Source organism: Priapulus caudatus, unplaced genomic scaffold (genome assembly GCF_000485595.1).
Source record: "Priapulus caudatus unplaced genomic scaffold, Priapulus_caudatus-5.0.1 Scaffold946, whole genome shotgun sequence".
In the NCBI taxonomy this organism is placed as follows: domain Eukaryota; kingdom Metazoa; phylum Priapulida; class Priapulimorpha; order Priapulimorphida; family Priapulidae; genus Priapulus; species Priapulus caudatus.
This window is the reverse complement of record NW_014578007.1, coordinates 1-11,487: the sequence shown is the minus strand read 5'-3', so window position 1 is coordinate 11,487 and position 11,487 is coordinate 1. Positions and strand designations below refer to the sequence as shown.

At 42.1% G+C, this 11,487-nt stretch overlaps 2 protein-coding genes across 2 annotated transcripts in view; one reads left to right on the top strand and one right to left on the bottom strand.

Annotated features, from left to right (window-relative positions):
* LOC106814565 overlaps window positions 1-1,646 on the bottom strand; it is a 2,765-nt gene extending 1,119 nt beyond the window's left edge. The window contains exon 1 of the mRNA XM_014818896.1: window positions 1,642-1,646. Coding sequence (XP_014674382.1) covers window positions 1,642-1,646 — 5 coding nt within the window. The remainder of the gene's footprint in view (window positions 1-1,641) is intronic.
* Window positions 1,647-2,085: 439 nt separating this feature from the next.
* On the top strand, window positions 2,086-2,743 carry LOC106814564 (serine/arginine repetitive matrix protein 2-like; the record flags this gene model as incomplete). The annotated part of the gene is made up of 3 exons (XM_014818895.1): window positions 2,086-2,160; window positions 2,404-2,499; window positions 2,692-2,743. Coding segments are annotated over exons 1-3 (223 nt in total), but the record flags the coding sequence as incomplete, so codon positions are not given.
* Between the last annotated feature and the right edge of the window lie 8,744 nt (window positions 2,744-11,487).

Sequence of the window (11,487 nt, the reverse complement as noted above, 5' to 3'; positions counted from 1 at the left end):
TATATATATTTGCCCCTCCCCTATTTTTTCCTCCCTTGTTCTGTCCTTATTGTTTCTATTGTTTCTTTAACAGAAATGACTATATGAACGACCGACGAAAAGAGATCAGTAGCGTAAGAGGTGCTTAATAATATAATAATAGAAATGTTAAATGGAACGTGTAACTTCATCCGACCTTATAACGTTTGTCATGAGAATCTCGATTCTCTTTTTTTTCTATTGTTGTGAAGTCGATTCGTGTTGTATAGCTGGCTGTTTCGTGAACGGGTTATGTACGTCACCTATCGCATTAATTCTCGCCCATAGTTCCTTTCTTCTGCAAATAGTTAAGGAATTTAGAGTCAATATCACAGAAGCCCGAAGCAGATTGAACGCATAATTGTAGAGGTTAGCCATCAGTTTATATGAATCACTGCGTAGTACGTTATTCATCTATAGTTGTTGTAACAGACACGTGTAAAGGAATTCGCAAGCAATCTGACGTGCAGTTTAAATTAAATATCCTTGCAGCTACGATAGCAATTTTAGACAAAGCATAATATTGCGGACTGTGCACTCTTGGTAAATCGTATAAAACGTTGTTCCAGTTTAGTTTTTATTAGCAAATTGTTCTGTAAGAAAGTATTGTACTATATTTCGTATTAAAATTTTATCAGAAAACGTCGCTTGTTCTAAAGCCTATAGTCGTTTGTCGCACGTTATATTCACGAAATTTCAGTTTTTAATTGTTACCACATCTGCTATTCATCATAATAAATTACAAAATTATCGATAAAAAATTGGCTGTTTTCACACGCTAAAGTTGATTTCTACAGAAGGGCTAAACGCACCGTGCTTTTGGGCATGCTGGGGACGGACAATGGATATTGACTTATGCAGACGCACTCAGACACAATAACACTGACGCGGCGCGACGCGCGCGCGCGCGCACACACACACACACACACACACACACACACACGCACGCGCACACACACACGCACACGCACACACACACCCCCCCCCCACACACACACACACATAAATTCGTGCGAGAGATATTAACACAAACGCTGATGAAACAAAGCTTAGATACAATACATACTCGTGTTGGGTTACAATATTGTACAATACGATATTGTATCTATATAAAGCTATGCAAAATTACGTGCGTGCTGAAGTGACTCTATACTGCTCTTCTACACCCTTAGGGTGGTGTCAGCCAATAGTGGACGACTACATCAATATATTGAGCTAATTACGTATGTGCGAACTCGCAGCGGCAGCTATTTATAAATCTGCGGTAAATTTCGAATTCAGTTTTCAGCAATCCGCTGTTATCTTATTCATCCACCGTAAATTTCCCTCATGTAGCACAATATAGTAACAACGTAGGTGTTCTGCTGAAATTATGATGATTTTATGCGTTAGTTCAGAAAATTGCGAAATGGAAGACTGAGGAAATGCACGAAATTTCACGAACCAGGGCTTTCATGCTTTCTTTGAAAGTTTTCATGAGAAACCTTAGTAATAAACCATATATCTTATGATAATAAAATACTGTGCTTCTATAGTGGCGGGGATTAAATCACATTCCGCATAAGCAAGAAATGTGGGTTATAAGGGGGGAAAAGGAATAAAAACGTGCCCCTTTACTCAAACGTCATTTCCGAAAACACATAATATACAATATACCTACACTTTACCGATCGTGAAGATCATAGAACGCTGACCAGTTTTTACGACAAAACGCCGTTCGACTATCGCATCGCACGAAAGCTTTCGCGTACACTACGTGTGGCACTATTGCTTTTGTACTTTGTGCGTTTGTATGTACATCGAAATGCGTATGCGCTGGACCATATATAATACAACACGCTTCATCCATTCTTCTATTCAACGCAAAACAACACACGTCTGTCACTCATCTCAGTTGACATATCGTTATAAATTCACGCATACACGATTCATGCATTGTATAGTCAATTTAATAATCAATTTCGCGAATGTAGACTGCTTCAAATAATTAATTATCTGCTCGGCATTAAAATGCAGCGACAGACGGAGAGAATTTAATGCTCCCGCTGATTGCGAGTGTAATACGAGATGGACGACGGTTGCGGAGAATTTGCGGCGGCCGAGCATTACGGAGATCGAATAGTGGCCTGCCGCCTCACATCTGTGCGGCAAAAAGTCGCAGTTCTAGCAGAAACTACCGACAGTCGGTACTCTCAATCACCGAAATGCTGCAGCTGATGCACGACTAATTAGACAAGGTGGTTACTGTGGCTTTTATTAGTAGTATAGATTTTCCAGCAGTATTTTGCAACAGGTGACGCAGCCCCGTATTGCATAACGCAAACATCGCCGCGTCGGCTACTCGTTTGTGCAGCTAATGTAACACGTACGCAATCACGCACGCAGTCACGTACACAGTCACGCGCCCAGTCACGCACGCCGTCACGTACGCAGTCACGTACGCAGTCATGTACGCAGTCACGTACGCAGTCACGCACGCAGTCACGTACGCAGTCACGCACGCAGTCACGCACGCACGCAGTCACGCACGCAGTCACGCGCCCAGTCACGCACGCAGTCACGTAGGCAGTCGCGCACGCAGTCACGCACGCAGTCACGCAAGCACGCAGTCACGCACGCAGTCACGTACGCAGTCACGCACGCAGTCACGCACGCAGTCACGCACGCAGTCACGCACGCAGTCACGCACGCAGTCACGCACGTAGTCACAAACGCAGTCATGCACGTAGTAACGCACGCCCACACTAATGTACACAGTTACGCGCGCAGTCACGCACGCAGTTACGCCGCAGTCACGCGCGCAGTCACGCACGCTCGCACCCATGTACACAGTCACGCACGCCCACACGCCGGAGCGCTCAACGTCGGGCGAGAGGCACCCAAACTAGGTGCGCGCCACCAGCGGGGGAACGCGTCGTTGTTAGTCAGGCTACGATTGCCTGGCAACGTGGCCGTGACGGAAGTCAGACGGCGGGAGCTTTGTTCGCTGTGCGCTGCGTGATGCGGCGAGGCGAGGCCGCCGATGATGGCGACGACTCGCACGCACGCACGCAGCGCGCGCCGTCATCAACACGCCGCCAAGCCGACGAATTAAGCTGGAATTCCATTTAAGTCGGCAAGTTACAGGGATCGTGCGGATCGTCAATAATATTGGACGTTACGTGAGAAGTCAAGGAATACGAGCCTGTAGTTTGTTAGAGGTAGTCAATGTAACCCGAGTGCGCTAATATTAGAAAACAAAGGGTATTCTATATGGCGCGATAGCAGTATGATGAATGTGTGTGTGTGGGGGGTGGTCGATCTTTGCATATCGGTTGTTTGTGAAATGGCTGATTATAGAAGTCGCTAACAATCGGGCCGTCTCCGATATATCATTTTGTTAAAGAACCCTATATTTTAGAATAACGGATGATAATGTTCTCATACAGTATATGGTCATGCATGAACCCTCGTTTAGTGTTTACTACGGATTTACATCATCGGTAGATGGACGCACAGTTTCCTTATTTATGCCCGGGTACCCTATGTACCGGAGATATTTATGTACACGACACCATTATCTTAGTATTATTGATATTGTTATGGTTAGATTTTGGATCGCGCAGAATTCACGGCTAAGATTATAATCACAGCGAAGTTCGTGATCATGCGCGTGGTAAGTATTGGTGGCCTTACCCGCATCTCTGGGCACCCGCGGCCATAATCGTTTCGGGCGTCTGGGGCACAAGCGTAGGTAAAGGAGTATTAGGCATAATAATTTAGCCCCCAATATGCATGTCGGCGGGTCCTAACCCCTGGGTCGTCAAGTTATTGTAATTTGATCGGCAAGTATGCACTTAGCGAGTATATGAAAGCAAATATGAATGCACATATAAATGCAATGAGACAGCTGCCTCCCTTGGAATGAGCGCGAGGTCTCAAGAGATTTTATTTATTTCGAATTAATTTTAATAATTACGCTGGCATGTACTTTTTCTAAAAGTTTTTCATGGCCATCAGATGTGACACCCATGTCGATGTTATCAGCTGCTAGGAAACAGTTATGTATATGCGGTGTATATGAAGATATACGAATATATTTGGTAATCAGAATGTCCATAATGCAATGACAACAGAAATGCGTGGGAGAAGCCAGAATGTCAATACATTCATGCCCCGTGTTATGCAAGCACTGCGTTCCAGAATAAAAAATGTTTGTGACGCAAACACGTGAACTACTGTTTCCCAATGACTCTCATCATTATTATAATCAGGAGTAAACAATCACAAATGTGATTATTTGCTCCAGATATAATTGAAGATGCGTTCCAATGAATGACAATTGTGAATGTAGGCGCACGCATTGGCAACACAGTATTACGATGTAACCCAATAATATGATACTTGGAAGGAAAAGAAGTTTAGAGTTTGAGTTACTAGGAGGAAGAGGGAGGAGTACTAATACTAACTGGCAGGGGTTGCACAAGAGATTGTAGACATAAGGCCCAAAGTCCTGACGGCGGTAGGGGTAAACTCACACTGCGAGCAGAGAGCTAAATTCTATTTATAACTAGCGCGATCCATTTTTTTTCCAAATTTAGAAGTTTACAATGTCCAATGTTTTTTGAAAGGATATAAAGTCTCTATGAATAACTACAAATATATATTGTAAATTATATCATGTGTGTAAATATATCAGCTCTCCATCTTCCTGATTGTTGCCATGAGCTACGGCGACTAAACCAGCGCTAAAGATGACGCGTGACTGCAATTTGGTTTATCAATAATTATTGTTATCCGACGAGAAACTTATATTTTCCCCGGCGGGGATGGGCTGAGACCACCCACCCCACTCTTCCAGACGCGTCCCATTTCACCTTCAATTAGAAGTCACAGATTATTGTAATAGCATCGCTATACGAGCCAGACAAGGAGACCATAACGCGGTTTTCCGCGGCATAAAACTGAACACATACTACTTCAGAACGTGCACATGTATAGTTGGTTACTTGGTAGCTGTTCGGTGCGGGTCGCGGCGCGATTTGTTAATCATGCTCCGTAGCCTATATATAGTGCGGTTTTACACTAACTTGCTTTAATGTATTTTCTTACAGGGACAGGCGAGCCAGCGTTGTTAGCTGTTATATTATATGGCGTTAACGTGACAAGTGAATGTGAGTATCGCGCGCTATCAGAAAGATCTCTTTGTATTGAGCGTGTATTTTAATAAAGCTTGCTGAATAACATTCTCCGCATTGATTCCGTTAATGAATATTACTTTTAGGTCTTTAGCAACGTAGTACTAATCGTAATGATATATCTTAATGTTATGTACGAGTGAAAGCAATTAAGATTAAAATAAAATTTAGGGATTTGTCGAAGTTGTAATTATTATTTTATAAAAGCTCCTAAAAATATTTGTTTTTTTTTCCTGACTCCAAGCAGTTAACGGATTATTAAAACAATGGCAGACAAAGCGACTGCAACTTCTTCTCATAGATATTCAATTTCTTCTCATAGCTTTCCCGAAGAGTTATGGATGTTTCCCCGACGGGGGGGGATAGGGGGGTGAGCCTACCCGGTGGGGAAGGCTGTAGCCTTTCGTGCACATCTGAGCCAACTCCTGCCAGTTTACTCAGTTTTGTTATCAGTATCGCTGTCGCGTTTGCGCGTTTCAGGTCAGCTGGCTACATATTTATTCCGTGCACATAAATTTTGTTTACGGCGATTCAGCACGCAACTTTTTAAGAACAAACCCCAGTCATTCTTTTGAAAAATTATGTAATGCGAATTATCGTTACTTATTGCGAGTGAAGTGGTCATAATTTATTACCGACGTGTAACACCTACGTATGTGCGAATTTCTGTAACCTGGGTTGTCGTAACTCGAGTTACTACTGCGCCACGATTACCAATGCAGTAGTGTGAGCATCCCAAAAGAGCATTCGGCTGGATCGAATGACCGACCGTCATTGCAATTGTATTTGTTATGGACATATTCGTACCCGGCACAACATGCTTTAGTGTGTCATCAGAAGTGAATAACAACAACAAATATAGACACATTAAAATAATTTGTTTTTAATCACTCCTAATGTCATGTGTTTGGTCGTCTTTATGTAGTCGTCACTGATTCAGCGGCCTTAGATAAATGGGCGCATAGCTTAAACGTCTTACGTCTTTGAAAAGCAATTCTCATACATAAGTTATTTAAATCGGATAAAGGGGGCAGAGCTTCGGTTATACGGGATATTTTCTGCGGGACAAACTTTATTCTTCCTTACGTGAACGCTTTAAAACGATCCAAACCGATAACTCTCGGCCTTTCAGTGAATTCTGGATATAACCAGTACAAAACATTAGAACTAAAGTTGTGTATTGTACAGTACGTATTGTTAATTACGAAAGGTACAGAACGGATAGATGTGCGACTGAAATTGTGTTCACCGCCTAATCGGGACAATTTCATGATCCTCGAAATGTCCCGCTGAAGCGGAACTGTATTGCCGCTCACATCCTACACAAATTTAGACGCTGAGAAATATCGTGTATACCGTCCAGGGATAAGAGCCCGCACCAGTAATCAATAACCCCGTTAAGCTACTTAGAGTTTCCTTATATCTCTGGAATCTTTATGGTCCGTAATGTCCTTACTGCTACCACAGGTCGTAATCGCGCTATAAGAATATCGCTAAATGAGCAATCGACATGCTATCCCGCGTTGTATCGCAATTCCACCGTTTACGACGCAGAGTTATATACTATAAAGTGCCGAACATCTTCTCCAGCAGAGATGTGAGTGAATTACGCTGCGATGCCGAGTCAATCGAGCGAGGCTGACCGATGGACGTGCGTCCGTGCAGGGGCAGACTCCCGCAGAATAATGACATTGAGGTCACCGCTTGATAGGCGCGTGCATGCGAGCAGATTCGGATATGATTCGCCCGACGACAGTCGCACGTTGTCGCATAGACGCGACGACAGTCTGCGATTTATACATTGTTTAGTCGTTGAGGTTAATGGGGAAAATGATCTGGCTATTGATTTCGACATCACGTAAGGTTAATTAGCTGATACAGCGAGTACAAGAATTTCTTACGAACTTTTCATCGATTTGCTCTTGCTCTTCATCGATAAATTAAAAGAATGATCACATTGAGAATAAATTTGCACACAGTTTCTTTCCGTGTCTTTCGACGATGTTCTTGGAAAGACTTTTACGAAACGAGGCAAAAAGAGCGAGCGAGTGTCAATGATAAACAGTACTCTTTTTCGGCACATTAACAACTCGATGATAAATGCGGCGCAGGCAGAATCAGACTATATATATACCGACACGCACCGTGTCTACGATATTGTCTCGTTTCATTATTGCCTTAGCACCACACGCCTAATACATATACACGCGCGCGCACTGTGTGTTTGTGTGTGTGTGTTTTCCAAAACCATTCAGAGCTTACCATTGTCCAGTCGTTTTTCTTTCTTTTTGTTTTTCACTCTTTTTCCTTCTTTATTTTTCATTTCTTTATGCCTTCCTTTCTTAATCTTTCGCGCTGTTTCTTTTTAACAAAACCTACTCTCTCGCTTTTATATTTACTTCTATCTATTATCTAGCTATTATCTACACTAGATTATATATATATATTATTATAGTAATATACTATATATATGATAAATATCATATCACTCATCACTCTCTGATCTCTGCCTATACTCTCCCTCGTATATATTATTTATCACTTCTCACTCTCTATCTTCTGCCTTATATATATATATATAATTATAAGCCTCCCTTTTATTTGATCCCTCATATCGCACATACTCTCTTTACTCTCTTTTCTTCCTTCGCTCGTGCGCGCCTCCCGTCATCTTCTAATCTCACATGTCTCTTTTCCTCTCTGGCTCTTTCTCTCCGCCCTCCTGGATCTTTTGCCACTTCCTATTTCATACATGATCTCTTTTACACTCGTTCTCTGGTCCTATTACTTTTGTCTATACTGCTCCCAATTCCTTATTCCATATCACTCAGTGTATATGCAATGACGTAAAAAACTGCTTCTTGGATTTTTTTCGGCCCACTGCTTTACTTTTATTTATTAGCTTCATATTTTCTCGATATTTAGGATTTTCTCAGATTAAGAGCAGTTTTTGTCTATCTACGGTCTGTGCTATTATTATGGAATTATGCTCTAGCTTCAGCAGGCCTTCATGTAATCGTAAAAATAATTCATCGATATAGTAATGGCGGGTAAGGTCGTCTTATTTAGGACCGTATTATAGCAGTCCATAAGTTTTGTAATCTTGCTCAGCGTCATACTGAACGTATTACCGAATAGGCATCGCAAATGCTCTTGGCGAATCATTTATGTACGGGGAGACCGGGGACAATTGCTACACTTTTTTCCAAATCTGACATAACAACTTTATTTATTAGATTAAATACTTACTTCTTCAATTATATAAAATTAAAGATGCACTATCTTGGCTGTGAAATATGACTAGGTTTGGCGTTAAGTCACCCACAAGTTATTTTTGAAGCCATTATTCATTTCAAAACTGGAAGCTCAAGTGTTACAATTTGCCCAACCAACACTGCGGCAATTTGTAAACACACCAATGGGGCAATTGTAACACATACAATTGGCTACCACCACAAATCATATCCTCCAGAAAGATTTTTTATATTTTTTATAAATGGTGAACGTTGAAAACAGACTTTCTTCAAACAATTAAACACGACCATTTATCGAACCACAATTAAAATTAATTTTTAATTTATAATACTATAGACGCAATGCTTCGGGACTTCCATTTACTATTTATGAATAAAATATATACATAGGGCTACCTTATGCCTTGTATAGAACAAAAACACATATATTACAGACCCATTAAATACAAAAGCTTATGTAGTTAATCATGGTTTCTGAGGCTTATAGCATAGGCTACTTTTTTGCTTCATAAACAAAATACATTTTGTAAATAACACTACTTTTTATTACATGCAAGGGGCAATTGCGTAACACGTATGTTACATTCTCGCACCCGAGCGAGACGGCCATTATTTGTGGCGCGTGTTTTTGATCTTTAGCATTAGTATTCGTCAATTGAACTATTTACCAAAATACAGAACCTTAAAAACCTATTTTTTTATAAATATAAACAAATCACAGTGATAAGCTCAAAGTACATATTTGTCCACGAAAAAAAATTGCGTAATTCGAGATTTTCACTTAACTTGCTAAAAAAACGTGATTTTTTAGCTGGTTCAAATGTTCACTCGATGCGTAAACCTGCCTACCTCAGCGACAGCATGTGGGCAATGCAAATGTGGCATGCGCTGCATGAAGAGCGTATTACATCATATGCGGCGTTCTCTACTAGGAATGGAGGCCTCTGTTACATTTGCCCCGCTGTTACAATTTTGTCCCAGGTCTCCCCTAACTTCCCTCCGAGACAGCTCAGAGTTTGTAGCCTTATGTATTCCGTGATCTCTCGAGGTCATAAGAATAAGGCAGAACTTATTTGTGCCTTATTAATTGTGTCGTTACAAAGTGCTTAGTTCCTTGCAACCTACGATAAGCACGCCCCAACACTAATTATCCGACTCTGAATTATTTTCTAAAATAATGGCCAGAGATTGTGCGCTCTCTGAAGCGGCACTAAGAGACCAAATTGCAAGAACACAGACACACACCACACACACGACCACACACACACAACACCCAAACACAACCCACACACGACACACACACACATACACACACAGCACACACACAAAACACACACTACACTACTATCCACACACGCACACACATACACTGACACACACACATCACACACACACACAACACACACACATCACACACACACACACAAGACACATACTACGCGCTGTGCGCGCGCGCGGGGTTTTTGCAATCGATCTAGTCAGCCACGGACGTTCGCACTCAAAATATGTCGGCGCTTGGTTTCCCGGACAATATTAGGGCGTCGCAGCAGGTTCCCAATTCACTTTCTCGCCGGACATTATGCAATATGTATCGTATATTACTACATTCCTGATAATATACCGGCGCACATGTGGCGATGTGGTGATAACGGTTAGGTAAATCTATAATAAACGTCGGAAAACTGCTTTTCTTAGGAATGATTATTTGATAGAAAATTATTCTTGAACGGGGTATTGCTATGTTGGCCCGTGTGTGCGTGTGCAAGCCCCCTGTGTCAAAATCCAATTACGTCGTATGTCGTGTCGCAGTGCGCGCGAATATGTGTAGATTCTCGCTAACACGGTTGGGCAAGTGTTGTTATTTTGTGTCCACGCTGTATGAACGTCTTGTGCGTGGTTTGTTGCGGATTACGTGTGTACGTGTGTCTAGGGTGTGTATTTTTAACTTTTATACAAATTAATTCCTTGTGGTTTGCAGGCGTTCCATAAACTATTACTGAGATACTTAGTATTGTTGCTTGACTTGCGCGCATATATAAACAGTGGCGTGATTATCAACTGACTTACAAATAATATAACAAGATAAAAAAAAGTGCCTTCAACGTATAAGAACGCAACTAAGAAAGCAGTACGGCGAAACGCACCGTTTCGAAAATGCGCATTACAGCCCCAAATATTTGATAGTCCGGAACGAACCCGGACCGCGAGCACAGAGACGAGTGCTCCATCATGGCATGTGTGCGCAAATGTAACGCACTTTCGTCGCGCGCACACGTACACGCGCACACGTACACGCACACGCACACGCACACGCACACGCACACCGCGCAACAGAACGCATCACGCACACGCACACGCACACGCACACGTCAACACGCAACACACGCACACCAAACGCACCACACATAGCACACACAGCACATGCCACACACTCACAACACACACACACACACACACACACACCACATCACCACAACACACCCGACACACACACACACANAAATGTTCGCCAGAGCATTTGCGATGCTATCGCATACGTTCATATGACCTGAGCAAGATTACAAACTTTGGCTGCTATATTCGTCCTATAAGACAACCTACCCGCATTCTATCGATGAAATACGATTACATGAAGCCTTGCTGAAGCTAGAGCATAATTCCATATACACACAGACCGCGATAGACAAAAACTGCTTTAATCTGAGAAATCTAAATATCGAGAAATATGAAGCTATAAATAAAAGTAAAGCAGGTGAGGCGAAAAATCCAAGAACAGTTTTTACGTCAGTTGCATATACACTGAGTGATATGAATAAGGAATTGGGAGACAAAGTATAGGCAGAGAACGAGTGTAAAGAGGATCATGTATGAAATAGGAAAGGGCAAGATCCAGGAGGGGGAGGGAAAGAGCCAGGAGGAAACGAGACAGGAGATAGAGAGAGGGGAGGCGCGCACGAGCGAAGGGAAGAAAAGAGAGTAAGAGAGTAGGGGTGCGATATGAGGGATAAATAGAGGCTATAATTATATATATATATATA